At 50.0% G+C, this 23,313-nt stretch overlaps 1 protein-coding gene across 2 annotated transcripts in view; it reads left to right on the forward strand.

The window, feature by feature from the left end:
* The window catches only part of FBXO21 (F-box protein 21), a 38,339-nt gene extending 21,359 nt beyond the window's left edge, over positions 1-16,980 (forward strand). The window contains exons 10-12 of one of the 2 annotated variants that reach the window (XM_040251627.1): positions 4,586-4,797; positions 6,156-6,313; positions 13,192-16,980. In XM_040251627.1, the coding sequence (XP_040107561.1) occupies positions 4,586-4,797; positions 6,156-6,313; positions 13,192-13,379 (558 nt within the window). In that variant the 3' untranslated portion in view covers positions 13,380-16,980. The remainder of the gene's footprint in view (positions 1-4,585; positions 4,798-6,155; positions 6,314-13,191) is intronic. The other variant, XM_040251628.1, reaches the window with a different exon arrangement.
* Positions 16,981-23,313: the final 6,333 nt, after the last annotated feature.

A 23,313-nucleotide genomic window follows, 5' to 3' on the forward strand; every position in this document is an offset into this window, starting at 1 on the left:
CTTAGATTTATGGCGTCTTGTGTATTCATAGCATCACACATCTGCCGTAGTTCTGGGAAAGGACGCGGCAGTAGGAAAAGTCCTGGGCTCCTATCTTAAGATGTTGCCTCCAGCCCAGACAGCAACCATCTATCTTCTCAGGATCCCCATGGGACCCAATAGAGGAAAATGAGACTCCCCCCCCCAAGTCACCACCTGCCTCCTAGCACCTTGTCCAGAATTGAACAGTTGATTTTTATCTTTTTACTTTATTTTTTATACCAGTATATACATAACTAATTCCTGTCACTTTTTACTGTATGTTGGTTAAGGAATTTCATGATAGTTTGTGAGACTTATAGATGCTTTCAAAGTGTTGTTCCTCCCAAGTAGATTCTGTATTGAAATCACACATCAGCCTTAGGAGGAGAGGGGTTGATGTCCCCTCTGTGAGGAGCGCCTGCCAAAGCCGTGGCGCCCTTCTTTTAATGCTGGGCTCCGTTTAGGGCTCCTCTGCCATTTCCGGGGAGTTTCCTCAGCTTCCTCCTCAGATGGCCAAGATTGCCTTCCTGCCAAGCAGATGTCACTGGACCAAGTTCCAAAACCTGTCTCACACAACATTATTCTCCTTGACGTGGGCTGCTGGGATTCCCCCCGTACCCCGAGCCCCCTCTGCTCCATGTCTGAGATCAGGAGGGGAAAAGTGGCCGTTTCCTTTCCCACAGCTCACCTCCCCAGCTCCGTGAACTGTACTCCAGCTGCAGCAAGAAAGGAATGCTGGGCCCCCAGTAAGGAAGACACCCAGGGGTGCAGAGCAGTTAGAAGAGGGTCTGCTCCAGAGGAAGGTTTGAGGTGCCCCTGGAAGGCCTGGGAAGGATTTCAGAGCAAGGAGTAGGTTCCTCCAGGGCTGGGGGTGGCGACAGCTAGAGAGCTTAGGCTTCATGCTTCCCACACCTGCCAGCCCCTCGGGGTGGTTACAAGCTTTTTTGCCCTTTTGTAAATAATGAAACAGGCATTGAGAGAAGTTTACTGACCTGCCAGGGGTTCCTACGGGAGCTGATGGCACCAGGTATTCAGATTCCAAGCCCACCCACACACTTCACCCCTGTGGACCGGGACAGGCGAAATGGTCTCTAAAGAAGCCAATAGACAGGCACTTTGCACTTCCTGCTGCCAAACCTGCATCCTTGTGATCCAGTTATTCCTGCCTCCATTCTCCACATTTCAGTGGAAAAGAAGCCCCTCGGTTTCCCAAGGTGCATACCCCCGGGCTCTGGGTCCAGCCTGCTGCCTGTCTAGGGACTGCTAAGCCACCTTTGCTTCTTTTCCTGGATCTGCAGGTCCCTGTCTCTACTTCTCTTGTCAGCATTAAACACACTCAGGTCTCTCTTCATCTTTGAAAAAAGAAAAGACAAAGCCTCCCACGGCAGCCCTCTGCTTTGCCCGGTGGCTCCACCTTATCTGCTCCCAGCCTGGCCAGGGTCCTGGGGCTGACCTCCCCTTCGCCTCCTCCCGCTGCTCAGAACCCGGGGCTCTGTTCCCACCCCTCCTCCACGTGAACTGGAAGTCCATGACCCCTCTTGTTAAACTTTTCTCCTTGTTGCCAAATGCAGTGGATACTCGTCTTTGCTTGTCTCTCTCCATCATGGAGGCCACTTCCCCACCACTCAGAAAGCTCTGTTCTTTTGAATCTAGTTCCTGTCCTCCCGGTCTCCATTAAAGGCTCCACACAGCGGGCAAGGGGGCGGGGAGGGGGGGTGGGGCAGTTTCTAGACTTCCTTCTGCCGTTCCCCTTGGCGATCATACCAGCTCTCCAGTCCTCCGTTCCCCTCTGTAGGCCGATGGCTCCTGAATCCCTGCCCTCCTGCCTGGACCCTGGGTGCCACGCCAGCAGACGTCCACCACACATCTGCCAGCGCCTGTGTTCCCTCTGTGACCACAGAGGCTGCCTGCGCAGTCTCCTTCCTTCTCCTCTTAGACCCCTTGAACGCATTTTAAGCACTGGAGTCAGAGTAACCGTAACCAAATGTCACTCGTAGCCTTTCCCTGCTTGGGACCCTCCGAGTGGCTCCCTCCTTGCCTACAAGGTCAGGGCTCCCACTCTCTGCCGAGGCCTGCCAGGTTCTTGGTGGCCTGGCTCCACCAGCCTGTGCTTCCTCACGTCCACTCTGCACTTTCCGGGCTGCGTCGTCCTCCCACCCCCGTGCTCTTGCATTCTTCCTCTGCACACGCTGCAGCTCTGCCTAGAGCTTCCTTCCTGTCCCTCAGCTCTGCAGCTCACGGCTGCTGAGACGAGATGTCAGCCTAGCTCTCGCTTCTGAACCCCCTCCAGCTCTCCACGCTGTGCCCTGTGCTCGCTCTTCCACATGCTCATGCATGGTGTCTGAAGCTGCTTGTTCACCCAAGCTTCCACACTAGACGGTGCTTTTTAAGGACCGGGACCTTCTGCTTTGTTCGTTTTTTTTTTTTTTTTGTCCCATGTCTTAGTTACAGGACACAAGACCTCCAGTCTTTGTTGTGGCAGGAGGGATCTTTAGTTGCAGCATGTGAACTCTTAACTGGGACTTGTGGGATCTAGGTGTCTGACCAGGGGTCAACAGGAGCTCCCTGCATTGGCAGCACAGACTCTTAAGCCCCTGGACCACCAGGGACGTCCTTGTTTTGTTCCTTACTATAGTTATTCCCTTGGCTCACAACATAATTCCTCCCACCCAGTAGGTACTCACAGAATTTTTATTTGAATGAATAAGAAATGACGGGATTCGTTAGCCTGGACATTTAGCTGGAGATGTCATGGTGGCCCAACGTCAGCACAGGCCTTCAGGACACACTGGGCATGTCTTATGGCACCTTCTCCGTTTCTGGCCTCCCCCTTCACCCCATCATTCCCCCCTCCCACCAAGGGAAGGACGTAGTTACCCCTGAACCTTATCTTCTTCGCTGACACTCTGAGTTCAAGACTTCGTTTGTGCTTTGAAGATTCCAAGTTAACATTTCTTTCACTTATCTGGTAGGAAGGGGCTGCCAGGAAGGAGAGGAAGTCTGTGTCTATAGAAAACTTGTCAGAAGTAATTAGTTGGAACTGCAGGGGGGCACACAAGAAGCTTACTGTGAAATCCGATGCTTTTAGCTACAAGGCAGAACTGTTGCTAGTGCCCCTGCATGACAAGGCTGCCGCTGGGGGTGGCGGGTGGATGGGATCGGCTCCGAGCTGGGTCTGCTACTTGGGGTCGTGCCGTTCTGTCCACCTGATACGTGTTTGAGAATTTACCTAACAGTTAATTACAATCCTCTTCTTCCTGCTTTGGTGTGAAGGCGACTGAGACCTGGGGCTGCAAGTCAGCGCCAGGTCCACGTTTTCACTGCATGTCTCCATAACCCCGTGACCTCAGGCACCTTGCTTAACTTCTCTAAGCCTGGTTCTTCTGGAAATTGGCAGTGACTGGACTGCTGACCTCCAGGTTGGGAGGATTAAATGAAGTTAAGAAAGACGTGTGACAGGCTTGGCACAGTGAACCAGCAGGAGAAGAATATTCAGGAAATACTGATATCTTGCAAATCTCATTCTGGAAGACAAGATTGGGTTTTAAAATAATACCTTGCGTTGCAGAAAACTGCAGTTTTCACAGCACTTTTACAGGCTCACTGTGTGTCAGGAAATAGGGGAGTTTTTAATCATTATTTGATAAGTAGATAAACTAATTCAAAGACAAAAGCAGTTGAGTTTGGCAGATTTGGGGCTAGAATCCAGTGTCAATAAATAGGAAGAGATCCTTTTCTAAAACAGAAACGCATCAGAGACCCTCATCTGACAGCTGAGACAGTAGGCGCTTGGTAATTGCTCACGTGAGTTAGCTTTCCTTGAACTTGTATTTTTCCATAGAGGCACTGAGTGCCGTAAAGAGAATAGAACCTCCGGCTCAGGCAGTTCTGCTCTGCCAGCTCATCACGTAACTCCCAAGGAGAGGGCTTTCTCCCTGTTCTCCTGAACACTAAAGTCCACTGAGTTAGCGTACTTGACACGACCCGTAGGCTCTCCAAGCCCTGGACCTACACGCCTTCCTTCTTATATAGAGCATCATAAACGTGCTGTGCTGATGTGCGTCCATCTCCCCATGCCCTCTCTGTGACCCCTCCCCTCTCCTGCAGCCCCGAGGCCACTCTGCACTCAGCCTTTCCATCTTGATTGAAGCAGCTTTGCATTTCTTTTTCCAATTCATGAGCGGCAGGTTGAAAAGGTTTCCTTTCTGTGTATAAGACATCGAGTCCCCCCACTGCCCAGGAATGTGTGGACCTGTTAGGCTTCACCTGGCCTCAGTGCATTCACGGATGACAGCCCTGGCCTCCCCGTCCTGTGTGGGCCCCAGCGCCTCATGTTTTAAATAGAGTTCCTCCTACTCAGGTTGGTTGGACTCGGATGCCGGGGTCAGCTCCCAGCACATGAAGTGACTCTGGGTGTACATGGCACCATTAGGGAGAGACCCCTGTGGGTCACAGAGACTCAGGCTGTTAGCCCAGCCCACCTTGCCGCCTTTCATCAGGTTATTCAGGTTTAAATCTATCGCCAGGAAACCGAAAAGGCCTAAATGAAAATATTATCTCCTAGTCTTTCTGTCTTGTCTTGAAGGTGCTTGACATCCTCCAGCACATCCAGACCCTAGACCCGGGGCAGCACGGGGCAGTGGGTTACCTGGTGCAGCACACGCTGGAGCACATTGAGCGGAAAAAGGAGGAGGTGGGGGTGGAGGTCAAGCTTCGCTCCCACGAGAAGCACAGGGACGTCTGCTACTCCATTGGGCTCATTATGAAGCACAAGAGGTGAGTGCTCCTGGCGCCCGCCCCCACCCCGTGTGGCTGCCGAGGACACAGCGCCGTGAGCTGTGGGGACCTGACTCGGTGCAGCAGAGACCAAGGCCCATCGCGGCAAGGACCGAAGACCAAACCATGTATCTGACCTTTTTGTTTGTTAAGAAGCGACTGGCTTTCCTAACCGGGAGCTCTTATAACGATTGTAGCATCCCGTCTCTAGGGAGTGGAAGTCCTGTTGGCCGGATGCTTCCCCTATTCATCAGCCTCTCTGTCCCGCTGTCTCAGCTCCTTGGATCTGAGTTCGGTAGGGACTTACCTGGTGGGTCCTATGGCTGGTGGACGAGGCACAGTTAAGCTGTCCCCCAGAGCACCTGTGCTGATTCACATCCCACCAGCAGGCCAGGCGCTGAGAGGCTTGAGCCTCGCCACCTTGTGGCAGTGCCAGCCCTTGAAAAGTGTGCTTCTGTAGTAAGTGGCAAATGGCATTTCGTTGTGGTTTTAATTTTCATTTTCCTGGTTGCCACGCAGATCGAAGTTCTTTTCCTGTGTTTACTGGCCTTTCAAGTTTCCTCTGATTAAGTGCCTCTTCGGGCGTTTGGCGTGTTTTTCAGTTGAGTTGTTAGTGTTACTGATTTGCAGTTTCTTTATTCTGTGTATTAGTCTCTATGGGCAGATAAATTGCAAATGTCTCTTCTCATTTTTTGGTCAGTGTTTTCCATTCTTTTACTGCATTCTTTTTTTTTTTTTTAACTTTGTTGTGAAGTTTTCAAGTGTATGTGAGAGTAGAGAGAGGAGTGTAATGAACCAGGTGATGTTCCCGTGTCCAGCTTCAAAGGTTATCATTATGAGGTCAGTTTTCATTTCACCTCCACCCCCTGACTCTCCTCCTCCCTGGAGCAAATACCAGAGGTCATTTCATCTGTAGTTATTTTAGTAGCACTAAAAAGGTAAGGGATCTCTCTTTTTTTTTTTTTCAAAAGACGTTTACCATTTTGTTGTCATAATTCAGAAAAAAATCAAGTTTGTTAACCTCATCAAAAATCTAGTGGGACTTTGGTGTTTCCCCAGTTGTACTACTCTCTGAGCAAACTCTGAAAGACAGTGAAGGACAGGGAAACCTGGCTTGCTGCAGTCCGTGGGGTCACAAAGAGTCGGACATGACTTAGCAACTGAACAGCAGCGGCAACGAGATAGAGTGAGCTTGTCAGTAAGAGGGGTTCTTAAAGAGGTCAGGAGTGAAATTGATTCAGCGTAGAGTGAAGGCAGGTAGATCCGTAAGAACGAGCCTCGAGAAGCCACACCATCGCCTCTGCGTCCCACTCCCCCACGACAGGAAGCTGACGTGTGGCTGCCCTTGTGTTGATCAGGTACGGCTATAACTGTGTCATCTACGGCTGGGACCCCACCTGCATGATGGGCCACGAGTGGATCCGGAACATGAATGTCCACAGCCTGCCTCACGGCCACCATCAGCCCTTCTACAACGTCCTGGTGGAGGACGGGTCCTGTCGGTACGCCGCCCAGGGTGAGTGGCGGGCTCTGTCTGTACCTCAGGCACACGTTTGAGCACTCGGATACTGCGGGCAGAGGTGGTCGGTTTGAGAGTCGGCAGTTGTCACACAGCCATCAGCCTCATCAGGGCTGATACTCAGCTAAACGTAGGTGGGGTATGTATTTTTGCAGCCATATCGACCAGTTAGCTGGTCACTGCCCCAGGGTCTTCCCCCTGATCACCACTGCACCCCTGTTCCAAGCTGTTGCCCACTTCTCTTCTGATTGGTCATTGCCTCTGCCAGCCCTAGTTTGTGAAAGTCCTGTTTCCTAGCCACTGCCTTTGGCTCCCTCCAGGCAAGGAGGGTCAGTTTTTGCCCTGCTCGTACTGCCTACCTGAACTGGAGGGCACAGAATGGGCTCTGTTGGGGGAGCCGCCCTGGCACCCTGAAACTGGCAGCCAGTTAAGCTGTGCTTGGGAGAGCTACACCCCCAGTGGCCATCGTGGGAACTGCAGGTCACAGCTCTGGCTCTGAGAGCAGCTGGGAGTCAGCAGGTAGGTGCTCAGTAGGTGTTAGGGGCCACTGCCAGCCCTGACGGGTGCTCACCCAGGGCCCTCGTCGTCTTTGTCTCTCCATTTAATGGGATGAGTTTATTGCATGCCTGCCTGTCAAGGCATCCACATTGTTGGTTTTATTCATAAAAATTAACACAAATGCTTTGCAGTGCTGCTCTGTGACAGCAGCCTTCTGATGTGTATTAACTTCTCTGAGAACTCTAAATTGCTGTCATCGTTGTTGTCATACGCATTTGATACGCTAGGAAATTGAAGCATGTAGAGATGTGTAAATTTTACAGAGTACGAACACAGGCACCTTGGCAAAGAGCCTTCTCCCTAACCATCATGCTGAACCTTTTTGCATCTCACCTAAAACATAAGGTTTGACCTAAGTCAGTATTATGTTCTGGTAAATCCAGTAATAGAAATGTTGGATGTATAAAAATCCCAGAAGTGCCAACAAGACTAGAAAAGGGCTCATGTTAATTACTATTAATTCATCAGGCTATGAGAGAGGATCTTATAAAAGAGAACTTCCCTTTATTGAGACCAGAGGTCACCTAACCTCCATCAGCACAAGGGGAGTTATGAGAGGGGTCAGCGTGTACCCCATGTCAGACGGAGATACTGAGAGTGGTTTTATTTAACATAAGAAGCTGTGTCAGAAAAAAAAACCCTACAAATGTTAGCAATCAAGTTATTTGGGAATTGCTGAATGATTCATGGCCGGTTTGCACCCCCACCAATCACTCAGTGCACATTTCACACTGCACGTCATGGAGCATGTCACGAGAATAGAGGACACTGTCAGCTCTGGGGGCCGTGTCTGCGCCCGCACCTTATCCGGTCGTTGCCCATTACATGGGGTTGATATGAAGACTTGTAGTATCTGATATTTGGGTGTCTAGAAACAGCCATATTAACTTTGAAACAGGCTTTTTAGAGTAGGTAAAGCTGGGTGTTTGGTTTCAAGGTGTTCTGAATTTGTCCAGTGTCCCAGCTATTCAGGAATGCGTCCTAATCATATCTGGGGCCAGCATGTGCTATAAGGCTCCCTGCAAGGATACTGTAACGACATTGTTGTTTTATAAATGTAGTATCTGCTTATCAGTTTCGCACTCTCTAAAACTGAGATTGAAGGATCATGGGTAAAGGTAGCAAATTGCCCTTTTTAAGGTTAGATGCTGGGACTTGCAGGAAACTCTTAGGACTGAGCGTGGGCATTCCTGTGTGATGCCTGCTAGTGCTTTGCTGGCCTGAGGTCTGCATTTGCCCAGCACATGTGTGCCCGAGGGTGCTGGGCTCTGGCGTTCAGCGCTGAGGAGGAGCTCTGTCAGCCCCTGGAGGCCAGCTCGCCCTGCCCGAGGGGCCCTCTCCTCAGGGTTCTTCCCAGGCCTGCCCTTCACTCCCATGGTGTCCTTAATGGTTGTGTTTGGTTGTTATGTCTCTGTTCTCTTGGTAAAGAACAGTTCCTCTGTTCTCATCTTTCCCCGCTTTTTACATGACTTTCACTTTTTTGAAGAGTCCAGACCAGTTGGCTTATAAATTGTCTTACCAATCTGGATTTGTCTCGCTGTTTCTTTGCGTATTGTCTGTAAACCAGAAGTTAATCTCAGGTTGTGTTAGATGGAGTTGGGGTTTTTGCCTGGCGAGCTTGCTCTCGGGTGCTATGTGTTTCATGTTGCGTCTCATCCAGAGGCTGTGGGGTTCCATGTCCACTGTCAGGGAGGCGGAGTTTGGTCACTTGGCCAAGACAGTGACACCCTGTAAGGGATAGTGTTACATCTGCAGTTAACAAGAAATCCATGGGGTCAAACTATGACCCAATCCTGGGTATAACCTGTTCCCCAGTGATGACCTTTGTCCTTATGTTTGTTTTAGCTCCTGGTGGCTCTTCCTGCCTAAATCATGATATGAAAGTTGCAAAATGGTGATTTTCTGCTGTGAGTGTGCCCTCTAGTGAAGCAGAGCTTTGCCTCCTCTCGCTTTCCTCTCCGCCGCCACCTCTCTCCCCTCTCCTTTCCCTTGCTGTCTCCTCTCTCTCTCTTTCCCGCCTCCTCCCAAGGATTGCTGGATTTTTTGTTTAGTCAATGTGTTATAATCATTTGGAACAATTTTATGCTCAGGTTAGCCCATATTTAGCCAGGGAGTGATCTTGAGAGGCTACATTTTAAAAGCACTTATTTAAATATATTTTTGAACATTTATGAGTTAATACATTTGCATTAAATTATTTTTAAACTTTTATCTTCTAAATTTTCAACCTTTGGCTGCATTGATCCTAGTAATCTGGGCAGAGCCCATTAATGAATGCCTTTCTCTTCGCTCTCCACAAAAGAGTGAGTTATAAGCCACATATGTATGTGCCATCCTCAAATAGTTTTAGCCAGCAGCATTAAAAGATGTTTTCCATCAGTATTTTAATAGGCTCTACAGCATTTTGCGTGTTTGTAATTTTTCCTACCACTAGGAGGCGTGCTTTAGTATTTTTCTGATAGCAGGAACTCCTGTCTCAGCTTCCCTGCATGCTTTTTAGATCCTGGAGAAAGTGACTATCCCAGATGCTCTGAATTTAAGCCAGCTGCCACACTGCAAAGTCAGGAATTGGGCTGTGCTGTGAAAACCTGGTTCTTGCGTGCTTTGTGTGTGACGGTAAATCACCTGGTTGAATGCTTGGGTCCAAGTGCACCCCCAGCCAGCGTCAGTTTCATTCTCCATGATTTGTCCTCCACTTCCAAACTAAAGTTGCCTCCACAGCCCTCCACCCCACCCCTGCATGGACACCACCTGCAGCAGTCTGCACGCGCTGTTAACTGCAATGATTCCCCATGTTGGGGCTGGAGTGTAAATTTGCAGCCAACTCAGAGGGCGGTTTGTTGCTGTCTTTTAAGTTGTCAGAATCTCAAGTGCCCGTTTTTCTCTGACCTGGCAGCTCCCCCAGTCGGTCCCTCCACTAGAGACATCCTCACACGGGGCCTGCGGTCCCCTTGTTATGACAGAGAAACAGTCATGCATGGGCCTCACCTGGTCAGTGGAGGTGTATCCAAACTTGGGTACGCTAAGCTGCAGCCAAGTAAACCACGTGCAGGTCAGTGCTTACTGGATGCTTTGTATGAATAAACACACGCTAGACAACACGGAGTTACCTTCTGAGTGCATTAAAGTATATTTAACTGCACGTATATGTGTTTATACAAGGACTGGGAAGTTAGACCCGCAGTCCTAGTGGTTTCCTCTTGGGAGGGCCTGACAGGTGCCCCCAGAGGACTCATGGGTACTGTTTCTAGGCTTTTACAGGGAGGTATGTGTATATTTTGATGTAGGTAGCTGAAAATTTTAAATACAATCAGAAACATTTCTCAGAAAATATTGGGGGAATCAAATTCTTCCCACGATTTTTCCAGCCATTTTAAGTAGTCCCTGTTTAATAGTTGGCTCTTTCTTAAGTTTTATTTCACTTAGATTTCTTCCTTCAAAATTTTTTAAAACTTCAAAAAAAATTGTTTAACTCATATAGTGGATTGGGAATTATCTTCCCCTCATAACTCGTAGCTGCCAACTTCAGCGTCTGGTTTTCTCCTAAAAAAAGTGTCTTTTGTTAGTACAGTTTTCCTGTTTTACTGGGAGCCCAGGCAGGCAAACACACCACATTCAGTCTGTGCTCCTGGTGGACAGCTTGGAGTGGGGCAGAAAGCACCCCGTGGACTCTCACTGCCCCTTGCCTCTTGTTTTGGGCCCATGTTCAGAATTCCGTGCACCTGCCCAGTCGTGCCGTCCTTAAGCAGATGGGTGATCATGGCCTGACAGCAACCTTTCTGCCCTCCTGCCAACACTCAGATGCCAAGTGTCAGCCAACACCAAGCTGCTGCTTAGTGATCCCTAGAAAAAGAGGGGGAAAGAAGCGGTGCTGAAGCACATGTCTGACTTTCTTCTGAGCAGGTGCTGGACATATTGTGGTCCAGACAGTTCTGTGTTGGGGGGATTTCCTGTCATCCTGGCCCCTGCCCATGAGATCATGACAGGCCCCAATCGTGACAGCCAGAAATGTCTTCAGACATTGCCGAGCATCCTGTGTGAGGCAGAGTGGCCCTCAGATGAGAACAAAAGGGACTTTGATCTCTTGTTGGTGATCCCAGATTCCCTGCCATCATCTTGAATATCTCTGGGGCAAGAAAAGCCAACAGGGAGGCAGCTGGCCAGGTTAGGGTCCGTGGCCGTGTTCGCATCCCCATTGGCCTCCCCAAGGCGGGTACGCCTGTGACCCCTCACTCACTGCAGGAGGGCCGCATGGGCAGGACAGCAGATTTTTTCAGTTGGCGGCATTTTAGAAAGTCCAACTTTGTTGTAATGTCGAAAACAAGTGTAAAGAAGGAAGTGAAGTCATCTCCACACTCTGGCGGTCACAGCAGGGAGAAACCAGTTAGCAGAGCCCCCAGTCTCCTCTTGGACTCCCCAGGCGCCTGTCCTGCAGCCTGCCTTCCGAGGCAGCCTCTCCGGGCCCTGGGGTCTGTCCCAGCCCGTTCTCCCTGACTGCTGCTGGCAGGACAGTGCACAGGGGCGCCGCTCTTGGTCTGCTTCCCCAGCCCCGGTGGAGGCCTTGGGCTGAGTCTTCACTCTTGCTGCTGTTGGCCCAGCCGCTAGAGGGCATCGTGAGTGGGGCCTCTCGCGGAGCCCTGTGAGAGGGTCACAGGAGCTGGAGCCCAGGCAGGTCTCGTGGTGCCTGGCGCACCGTACATGCCCAGTTTAAAAGAGGTCACTTAAAACGTGTAGCTGTATGCACGTGTCACGCAGCAGTGCAGGTGTTTGGCCTTCCTACCCTTTTATAAGATGTGTTTTTACTCCCGCTTCCCCCATTGCGTCGTTGCTCATTTTCCTGGCTGCCTGGGATGTACTGAGTTAACGTGCCGTTGTTTATTTACACAGTGACCTGCAGGTGGACGTGTAGACTGTTGCTGCCTTTTTTTTTTCTTTTCTTCTGCTCTCCTGAGCGATGCTGAGGTAGTCTGTGGATATCCGTCTTTGCTTGTAATTGGTATGTGATTTCTCAAACTGGTATGTCCCCACGTAATCTGAAGAATGAGCCTTAAACAGCTATAAGCACAGAAGTTCTCTAAATGTTCCTTCTTGGGTTGAAGAAATATGTTACAGATTGAATTACAAACTCTTTCCCCCTCTCCTGAAAGACAAAGCATCAATTACAAGTCACAGGCAGTGTTTCTGGGAGGCACTCGTGTTTATCCTGTGGTGTTTATCCTGTGTTCTCGGGGTGCAGGGCGCTGAAGGGCCTGCAGGTGTGTTTCAGGATGTTTAACGAGCGGTGTAAGAGATAACCTGCTGCACCATTGGTGTTAGTTAGCCAGTCGACTGGGTGTGCGCAGGGACTCCCTGAATTGATTGTGACTCATTGATCAGAACCAAGAGCACCCTGGGATGCAGTCAGAGCAGGCAGGCCTGCCTGGCTAGCTGCTTTCTGGTCCAGGTCATGGAGGACGGGGCTGGGCCCTCCTGGCTGGGGGCCCACAACCAGTCTAGGCCAGGCCTCCATGGCTCGGGGGAAGGGCCCACAACCCACCGTCTTCTCATTGGGTCCACGGAGGAGCCGTTGCTCAGATAGCTTGGGGAGGGAGAAGCCATCTGAAAGGATGTCGGTCTTTAAAATACCTCACACATGCTGTCACCTCTTTTTATTATTTCCATTTTTAAAGGAGTCATTTTCTATTGCTGTCTCTAGTGGCAAAACATGGAGCAGAGAAGGGAGGGGGCATGGTTTTCCTAAGAGCTGATACAGATGGCATAACCCCTACCCTCTAGGGTCTAGGGGCGCGAGCCACTTTTCCACTCCTCCCCGGACCCCACATCAGCCCCGGGAGCTGGGCCCTCACCCTCGGAAGCAGGAGCCAGCACTGCAGGGTGCTCTGGGGTGGCGGGGCCAAGGGGGTGTGCGACAGAGGATGCAGGGAGAGACCTGTGACCTAGTGCTGTGAAGGCTTCAGAAACTTCACTCGTGAAAACAGAACAGGCTAGGACACCTTCGCCCCGCTGTGTGTGTGTGTGTTGGATCAGGTGAGACAAGCCCTCTGCACCTCTAGCTTGCAGACCCCGAAGGGCTGCTGGAGTTCCGCTCAGAGAGGAGGAAAACATTGGTGTTCTGTGCAGAGCTGGCAGGGGCCCCGTGCCCCCTCCCTCCATCCTCCAGTGCCCCCCCACCTCTACCTCTTCTCTCCCAACTTCCAAAAACATCTGTTTCTTTCTCCCACCCCCGCCACCTCAAAAATGCACTCAGAGACTTCTCCAGAGGTCCTCTGGAGAAAAGATGTTTTAATGAGAATGTCCGTGTGCCTCTCTGCCAACAGAGAACCTGGAGTATAACGTGGAGCCTCAGGAGATCTCCCACCCCGATGTTGGACGCTACTTCTCGGAGTTCACAGGCACTCACTACATCCCTAACGCAGAGCTAGAGATCCGGTACCCAGAGGACCTGGAGTCTGTGTATGAGACGGTGCAGAACATTTACAGCGCAAAGAAAGAGAACGCGGAGTAGAGTCTCGGGGACGTCAGACCTTTGCTGCTGCTGCTCTTTTCCAAGACGACGGGGTTCGGGGTGCAGACGTCCCCTTGGATCCCTCTGGACTCAGACCACCGGGCAGGCCACTCAACTGGTCACGCTGGTTGCCTCCTACCAAGTGGAAATCACGTGTGCTCTCTGCGCCAGCTGCAAAGACAATGTTGCTCTCCGCCTACACTAGTGATTCATTTGACAGGCACTGTCTCAGTGGCATGGCTTGTATGCTTGTCCTGTGGTGACCGTTTGTAACATGCTGTCTTCATGACGTCTCACCGTTGACACTTACAACCGTTCTTTTTCCTCACACGCCTTCCCCACCCCGCATCATGTCTGTCTACGTCATCTCAGAGCGTTTCGCTTGCTGGGCAGGTGGAGTTGTCCGTTTGCAATCGTTTCTCTCTGATCTCTTTGTGAACCGTGTGTGCTCCTCGGTCAGGATGGTCTGTCCTTTTACCCAGGGCTGAAGCTCTAAGTGATCTTGGCCGCATAGTGGATCTGGAGTCATTAACAAACTAACAGTAATCAGAATCATTCGAATTTTTTTTCCGATTTCTGGCATTTTATCTTTTTCTTTATATGAATTGAGAGCATGGCACAGTTCTGCTTTCCCAGATTCATCTCTCGGATTTACGCTCATATCTCTTAAGAATCATTAGGTTTTTTAATTTTATTACATAAAATTCTTTGAAGAAATGCATAGTAATAGTCTTTGTGAATGGGTTTTCCCACTTTCATCTACTATTCCTCCCTTAAAAACAAGTGGGTTTTTTTTTTTTAATCTACTCCAGAATCGTAAGTAGATCTTAAATCAGCAATGAGTTCTCTTTGTAGTAGGAAAGTACAATCTGCTGTTAAAATGTCTGCTTTTTAGAAACCATGCTCCGTGGTCTCCAAAGACCTGAAAATGAGGTTTTACTTTTATAACCAGAAACAAGAAGAAATAATGAAGCTTAGAAACTAAAAAGGGAAGGGGAGGCCTCATGCTCCCTGTTCTCCCTTAGAATCATTTCAAGGCCTTTTTGAACGTGGCAGGGTAGAAGTAAGTGACGTATCTCCGGTGTAAGAGCGCGAGCTCAGTGGGAAAGGAGACAGCGTGGCCGGCATGCTCGAGTCACCGTTGCCATGACAGCAGCAGGAGGAAGCCTGTGCTCAAGCCCCGGGATTCCGGCTTCACACCCAGGTGCTGCCGGCACCCATCTTTTCCACGTTTGTGGTCCCCAAGCAGGAAGGCACCTTGTCCTAACGCAGCTGTGGACTCCTGCCGTTCTCCACCTGCCCCTTCTCCAGTGGGCCAGCCTTGTAGTTGACCTACTGTAGTAGCTAACTTCTGAAGTTAGGACCTAGTTACTCTGCTCTCTTAAGTTGAAAGATCTCCAGTTGCTCTAGTGAAAGAAGCTCGGGGGGCCGTGACCCAGCCCCGCCTCGCCGCCCATCTGTCCCTTTGCACGCAGTGTTTCCATACTACGTTTGGTGACCGCTTCTCGTTTACCCTTCGGAAACCCTGGGATGACTGAGGTTTGGAGAAGCCACCTGAGACCACTTCCCAGCTAGTGACAGTTCCTGAGCAGTTAGTAGAAAGAGATGGGGATTTGGCTAGCCAGCTCCTTCCCGCCCCAATTAGCTCTGGTCCAGGGCCCATGTTCCTCATTGGTCCAATCCAAAGTCAGATGGTCTGGACGCGCATTGGAGATTGTGACTACTCACAACACCTGGCCTGCCCAAGGTTAGGGGCGTTTTACACTACTCTCATTTAAAGGTGAAAATTAGATACTATGGCATTAATATTAATGAGATGCTTTACTAAGAATCTGTGGCGCATGCTGAGAGTTAAAATTGTTGGTTTTCTGGTTTGATTTCCTTTTTTCTTAGAGTGACACTGAAGCCAAGAAAGATGGTTTTACCTTGACTGACCTGATGTAAATATGTATCTAGACTGTTTCTAAATGTGTTTCTCCATGAATGCTTCATTTGGCTCCAGGAAGCCTGTGACACCTGTGTAAGTTGGTCTTTGGGCACTTTATATTTTTCTAAAAACGTGTTTTGGATCCTGTACTCTAATAAATCATAAGTTTCTTTTTAAAATTTTTCCAAATGTTTTCTCCACTTAAAAAAAAAAAGCCCTGTTATAAAAGTAGAACTTTCACAATGTTGAAATCCTCACTCTTTGGATATAGTAACTTCTTTTCTCTTCCAATGAATGCCAAGATTTTTTTGTACAATAATTAATAAATGGAACTTATCCAGAGAAACCACACAAATGGCCTGCCGGGTTTCGTTCCAGGTAGACAGCCCAGCCATGACAACAGCAGAGTCTTGCTTGGTTCTCATTGATTGAAATGGGCTAGAATTGACTCTCCTGCCTTTTTCTAACATCCGTCAGCGAACAGAGTACCTTTATACTGTGATTTCCCTGCCAAATGTTAACCTGAGCTGGCTGCTCACCTTGAGAGTGGTTGTAACACAAAGATTGCAGCTTTTTAATGACATCAAGCCACATGTCTTGAAGCAAGAGCTGTGGATGCCTTGTGAGGGAAACCCAGGTTCTCAGGGTGTCGATGCTGACCCCACAGCTGCACGTCCACAGCTTCGCACCGAGCACTGTGTCTCCCCTGGGGTCACACGCATGCTGTCACTCGTCGCAGCTGAGTAGTCCCCAGGTTTGCACACTCGGAACCTTTCACATGCTATTGTTCATTGTCACTCCCCAGAAGGGGCCTGTGGTGGTGTCTTCCCAACTGCTCAGGTCCTAGAGCTTTCCTGCCGCAACACACCTGCATACTCACTGCAACCCTCCCTGCCCACCCTGAGGCCCAAGCTTTGCAGGCATGCTTTGGGAAACACTTTCAGCGAGGTGTCAGTTACACCCAACCTCGTTCATGTCACCAGTAGACCAGTCTGGCCAAGCATCTCATTTGAAAGTACGATCCATCTAATCGCAGTTTGAGAGGCTGGCTTTGTGGCCTGTCTGCCAGAGCCTCACAGATCTCCATTGGAAGTGACACTCACACTGCAAATTCGTGTTACTTCAAAAACCTGTGTTAATACTCTCCCTCAATCAGCTTTATGTTTTTGAATATCCGCTTAAAGTCTTGTTTCTACTTTTAAACCGTCCGAGTCTTAACGTATACACTGAGTCGTGCTTTAGTGTCCTGAGCGCTGGTCTGCTACCACCAGGCCCATTTGCTGTAAAGGGGGAGGTGAGGGATGTGTCTTTCCTTCCTCTATGAAGCCGGACTGTCAGAAGCCTTTTCTTTGGGAAGTGTTTCGTGGTCATAATAATCAAGCTGTTGTTGCTCTTTGTGGTTTTTGTTTGGCGGTTTTTTCTTTTTTTTGAAGGGAAGGAGAGACTGTTCACCTAGAAGAAATGGAGAATTTGGCTCCATGATGGTTTGGTTTTGGAGAAAACAGCCGTATTGCATGTATTACCTTGTATTACGTCAGGCCGGGCACCAGGCACAACTGTTTATAACCCTCACAGGAATCCTTTAGGATGCGGGCCGGGCGGTGAATATTTTTGCGGGCTGTGTAAAGTCTCTGTCACATATTCTTCTTGGTTGGAAAAATGTAAGGAAAAAAAGCATTCTTAGCTTGAGGGCTGTGAGGCGGCAGGCTCGAGGGGGCCAGATGGCCGTGGGCTATAGTTCGCTGAACCCCACTGAGGCATAGGCCCGCCGAGTTCCCCGAGCGGACCGCTCCCAGGTGGAGAGCCCGGCCTCCGAGCTCCAGCTCCCCGCAGCCGTGCTGCAGACAACCTCAGCAGCTACCTCACAAACGTCTCGACCCTCTGCCTTGCCGCACCCTTAACTTCCCATGTTTCAGTTCTGAAAATTTAAGAGAGTCCTGAGAGAAAAGAACATTCCTTCGGTAAATAAAATTTATGTGCAAATACAGAAAAGATGTATTACGGCCATATAGCAATGATTGTATTAGGGTCACGCTAGTTCTGTAATAAATAGACCCAGAAATGTACAATGGCTTGAACACAGAAGAACTTTCTTGGCTGACATAACACGGGGCAGGGGGAGTGGGTTGGTGGGCGGCCCTACACGCCATCACCTAAGGACCCAGGACCACCACACTTGGCTTCCCGAAGCCCCCGGGCCCCCTGCCATCCAGTAGGAGTAGGGAGCATGGAGGGACTTGTCTGGAAGGGCCCTGGGATGCAGGGTCCTTGCGCTGAAGCGGGCAGTGGCGCTCACTGCTTCCCCTGTCCTTCCTGCAGGGAGGCCAGGATGGAGGTGAGGGGACAGAGGTGGCCAGCTGGTTGTTGCTCTGGGTGTGCCCATCCCCAGGGAGCTGGCCGCTGCAGTCAGGCGGCCCAGTCCAGAATTGCCTTGCTGGCTCCTGGCCCAGCGTGACCACCAGCAGTGGGTGTTCCTGCTGGCCACTCTGCCACCTCAGACCCATCGTCCCTGCGACAGATGGCCTCAGGGGGAGGAGCGCAGACTTCACGAGGTGAGTCACGCCCAGAACTCCTGCCTCCGTAGCGAGAACTCAGGTCACTGACACACAGCCTAATTCCAGAGGAGGTGGGGACAGTGAAAGGTGTGTGGGGTCCCCGCCTTATCTGTGCCTCTCAGCCACTTCCTGCCCAGCTCTCGGCTCTCTCGGAGCTCAGCTGTCCTCCCCACCAGTCCACACCCCGCTCCCAGTGCCCATTCACTGGGGAAGCAGGGACAGGGCAAGTGCAGTGGAAACTGCCACTTGGAGGAAGAAAGAGACAGCGGGCCCTGGGCCTGGGTGATGAAATGCTGCGGGGCCGGTGGGTGAGGCCCCCCTCCCTGCAGGGTGTGTCGGGGGGTGGTGGCGCCTCCGGGAGGGACTCCCTCGTCCACTGCCTCCCTCGCCCCATCCTGCCTTCTGGGGCCCATCCTCTCTGGTCACTTCACTAGTGGGTGCTGGGGGTGCCCCCTTCCTGCAAGCTGTGTGTTCTTCACAGCTCCACTCCAAGATGTCCATTTGTTTCTACAAGCTTTTGATACCTCCGGCAACAATTCCCTCAAAAACTTAGCAGGCTACCTCTGCCGGTCAGGTTCTTTTCCAGAAATCCGCTTTCTTTCCTCGCTTCTCTGCCCAGTGCCTGTCCCTTCTTCCTGATGTAGATGGCAGCCACCTGACTCTGCTACTGGCCGGAGCTGAGTCTCACTGTAACAGGCAAGTGTCTAAGGGGCCTTTGTGGCTCAAACTGATTTCCATCCTCCTCTCTTGCCGCAGTGTCCTGAAACAGTGACGTTCCCAACAAAGGGAGCCTGGGAGTTCTGACTCTTCTGTTTGGGGCCTAAACCAGCATGTTTTGGCCTGAGTATCCCTCTGGTACCTTGCTATCAGCTGCAAAGAGCAACCAGCACCCTGTCTTCAAGTGTCTTTGACGACTTCCCCTAGACCTCCTGCAGTGCCTGCGGCTCCACCTTGCAAGTTGTAAGCAGCAATTTCACCAAATATAACCCCCAGCACCGTGATCCAGCCTCCCAGGCACCCAGCTGCTGACACCGTGTAGTGTGGGGTTTGGCACAGCAGTTCTTTCAAGTGTTGGTTTCTGGGGGGATTTCTTCGTTTTGGTTTTAAGTTCAAAGTGGGCTAATTTTTCCAGAGGAAGCTCTATTTCCTGTTTGACTGTGGGGAAAAAAAAAAAAAAAAGACAAACTGAAGACAGTGATGTCAGTGTCTTCTGGGGAGTAGAAAGAGCTATACAGCACATTGTTTTGGAAACTTTGGAAAAGAAGTTGTACAGAATAAAGAAAAATGTAGAGGGGAAGAGCCAGTTCATTCTAGACTCCTTGTGTGGTTAGATCAAATTTCCATCTACTTTTAAACATGACAGAATTCTTAATGGAAGTGTTGGTATTTTAAGTTGTTGAATCTGGGAGCAATTTGAGAGCATTTTGAGAGTTCTGAGTTTTCCCTGTTTGCAGAACACCAGTCTTCTCAAGGTGGTGAGGGTCTTTCATAATCTGCCATCACGACGGTCGTTCCTGGCTGCTCCTGCACAGGTGGCTTCCCCTCAGTGTCTCTTGCCTGTCTCCACCCCAGTGCTTCTCAGCTTTGTTTTCCCAGTAATTTCTCCCCGCCCTGCTCCAGGACCCTTTTTACTTAATTTTTTCCTAAACGCCCTCACCCCATGAAATAGTTTTGACCTCTTTTTGAAAAATTGAGGTGAAATTCATAGAACATAAAATTCAGCACTTTATTTCAATTTATTTTTTTATTTTTTTAATCTTTTGGCCATGCCACACAGCACGTGGGATCTTAATTCCCCAACCTGGGATCAAACCCACGCACCCTGCATTGGAAGCATAAAGTCTTAACCACTAGACTGCCAGGGCAGTCCCTCACCATTTTGAAGTATACAGTCAGTGGCGTTTAGCACATTCACTATATTGGGCAGCCACCACCTTTATCTAGATGTAAACATTTGACTGCCTCAGAACAAAACACTGACCCGGTGAAACCACCACTCCCTGTTTCTCCTCCCTGCCCCCCACCACCCCAGTCTGCTTTCTCTCTCTGTGGGCTTATCTATTCTCGACATTTCATATAAAGAGAATCATATAGGGACCTTTGGGGACTGGTTTATTTCACGTAGCCTCATGTTTTCAAAGTCCAACCAGTCTGTAGCATGAAGCAGTATTCCTTTCTATGGCCAAGTAATATTTATGCATGGACCACACTCTGTTTATCAATTCAGCTGACGCTGGACACTTGCGTTGTTTTCATTTTTTAACCCCTGTAAATAGAGCCGCTGCAAACTGCTATGAAATTTTAATACCAGATTGTATATCCACTGAGGTGTCGTATGTGTATCTGTCCATCAAGAGTAATTGTTCTTTCACTCCCACCTGGGAGGCAGCATTGGGAAAAGTCCATCTGTCCCTTCCTACTTGACCACTGCTGTCTTGTCTTGGAGTGTCTTTTAGTGTGCCCATCTTTGTGCCAGGAGCTGTAGTGAATACAGAAGTAAATTTATGTCATCTGCAAGTGCCAAAATGTGTATTCCAGAGAACTTTCTTGATATGTATTGCATAATAGTCTTTGCTTAGTATATTGACTTGACCCCACAATCTCCTGGTGGCTCAGACAGTAAAGAATCTGCCTGCAGTACAGGACATAGGGCTTCGATCCCCAGGCCAGGAAGATCCCCTAGAGAAGGGAATGGCAACCTGCTCCAGCATTCTTGCCTGGAGAATCCCAGTGGGCCAGAGGAACCTGGCAGACGACAGTCCATGGGGTCACCAAGAGTCAGACACTCCTGAGCGACTAACACTTTAACCAATATCTCTTAGAACGTGTTCCTTAAAAAAAACAAAACAACAAACTATTAGAGAGTTATTTGCCTCTTATAAAAGTAGGATTTTTTTTAAATGTAGTTATAAAGTTTTCTGAGTAATGGCCGCCTTTGTTTGCCACTATGTCCTAAATTGCCTCCTCAGAGAATTTGAAAGCTAAAGGACCTCTGAAGAATCAGCTGCTAGAACCCCGGCTCCTGGTATTTTACAGAGAGAAGTAATAAGGCCCACTGAGGTTCAAGTGACTTGATCTGGTGTGGGTCTCGAAGCAGGGACTAGAGCCTGGGCCTTCAGACTTAACCTCAGAAAACGCCTTACTAGTAATACCATCTCATTATTTGGGATTCAGAACCTTGTTATTTCTTTGCCAACTGTGCTGTGACAACCACCTGGTCACCTTCAGCCACTCTGTTTCACTTGCATTGACTCTGTTGACGGAAAATGAGGACGTGTTATTCTCCCTCCCCATCCCAGCAATGTGTGCTCTTGAAGTTGGGATACCCTATTCCAAGGTGGTAGAGACTTTTGCAAGGAAGCTGCTTTTCACTCCTCCAGCCTTTGTGAGGTATATAACAGGTATACTAAAAACTGCACGTAATTCACGTGCACAATTTGCTGACTTTGGATATATGCATCCACTTGTGTTCCCATCACCACAATCCCTGTGATAAACAGATCCATCATTTCCAAAAGTTTCCCTTTATCCCTTTGGGCTTTGGGGTTTTCATTCCCCAAAACCTCAGCTTTGCCCATGTGCGTGTTACTGAACCAAATCGGGGGCTTGCTCATGCGCAGTAAAGCCCATCTAGTGCCACCAGGTGGTGGTGAAGGGAAGTGCAGCGTTTATTGTAGGTGTCAAGCAAGGACTTCCAGGACAGCTGCTGCCCCCAAACCCCAAACTCTCTGATAGGGTTCAAGACAGCATTTTTGAAGGCCAGGTGACACGGGGGCATCCCAGGGTCTGTGATCAGCTAGTGCACAGTTCTCTGATTGGGTGGCGGTGAGGTAATGGGTGATGTCACAGGTGTTACCTGTCCATCCCTGGACACTTGTAGGTCTGGAGGACTCCTTGTTTGTGGTCATGATGTAGTTCACATCTTCCATTTGGTGGGAGTGTTAGCAGGTGGGGCCTCTGGGAGGTGATTAGGTCACGAGGGTGGAGCCCTCGTGGTAGAATTAGTGCCCTTATAAAAAGGGACCTCAGACTGTTCCCTCACCCCCGCCATCATATGAGGACACAGCAAGAAGCTGGCCAACTCCAAACCAGGACACCTGCTCTTCACCAGACACCAAATCTGCCAGCACCTTGGCCTTCCTCGTCTCCAGAACAGTAAGTGTTCGTTGTTGAAGCCACCCAGTCTGTTGGTGTTTTTGCTAAAGCAGCCCAAACTAAAATAACAGCTCTCCCGGAAACAGAAAAAAGGCAACCCTCCCATTAGAGATGTCGACGGCCTTCAGTGACGTTCCCTGTGAGAAAGTTTCAGCGAGAACAGGCGGGTGGAGTTGGTAAAGGTCAGAAGGGTGGTCTCAGGGCACACACTGTGTGACCGCCTGGCAAAGTGTGATTTCCTTGTGCATTCAACACCTTTAGCCTTTCGAGGGATTAGCAGCTGCCAGCCAAAGATGCTCAGAGGACTGCCTGTTGAGTCCTTGGTTTCTCAAGATGGTGACTCGGTCACACGTTTATATGGGTGTGTTATGTATCTACAGCTAAATTTTCTCCTTGCGTATTAAGTCTTGCATGTGACTTTTCTCTCAATTAGAAATCGTCCAAGCACCATTTATCCTGGCTTTCTGACTCTGGTTTGCTTTGCCTTCTGCTTGGAGCTTGAGGGTGGGGGTGAGGGGAGGACAGAGGGCTGGTTCTTGGGGCTGAGGTGCACACGTCTGATGTGTGAAGCTGCAGTTCTCCACAGTGAGCCCCACTGGAGGGAGAGGAGGTGGAAGTCTCCCTCAGCAGCATCCTCCTGCGGTAATAGAGACAGATGGTTCTGGGGTGAGGGGGGCTGGGGCATATGTTTTGTAGTTTGCTCTAGGAGTGACAGATTCTGCTAAGTGTCACTGTCTGGGCAAGGTGCATCCAGCATGTCACCCCCAATCAGGAGGCACAGCTCCCCAAGGCCAACTGTACCCCTAGCCTTAAACGCGCATTAAGCTCCAGCACCGTGTGACCCGCCAGGACTTGAAGACACGGAACAGGCGCACGGAGACAGCCAGGATGGGGCGGCCGCCACTCAGGATGGCCCAGGGATCCTGCCAGCTGGTCGCACACCCCAGGCTCCGCTGTCCTCTCCGAGTAACCCGTGTTCCCACAGAGAGAGAGAGTGGTAATTTTCCATTTTCCTTCCCTGGGTGACTCAGAAGAAAGCAAAATCTGTTCCCAGCTTGTTTTACTACTACTGTCATTTCTCTTGCTGAGCAGCGCAGATTGAAGGCTGAGGGAGACTTCTCCACACCCACTCCACCTCCTGATCCGTTCTTTCTGCGATCTGCCCTCCTCTCCACCTCGCATCTGCCAGGGCCCTGCTTGTTCGCCTGGAGACGCTGCGTCTCTGTGGTCCTTTCATTTTAAATGGAAGTGCCCCTCCCTTAGTCCAGGGATGGGCAGGTCTCGGGGGTGAGGTTTC

This window comes from Oryx dammah, unplaced genomic scaffold (genome assembly GCF_014754425.2).
Source record: "Oryx dammah isolate SB20612 unplaced genomic scaffold, SCBI_Odam_1.1 HiC_scaffold_12, whole genome shotgun sequence".
Classification (NCBI taxonomy): Eukaryota; Metazoa; Chordata; class Mammalia; order Artiodactyla; family Bovidae; genus Oryx; species Oryx dammah.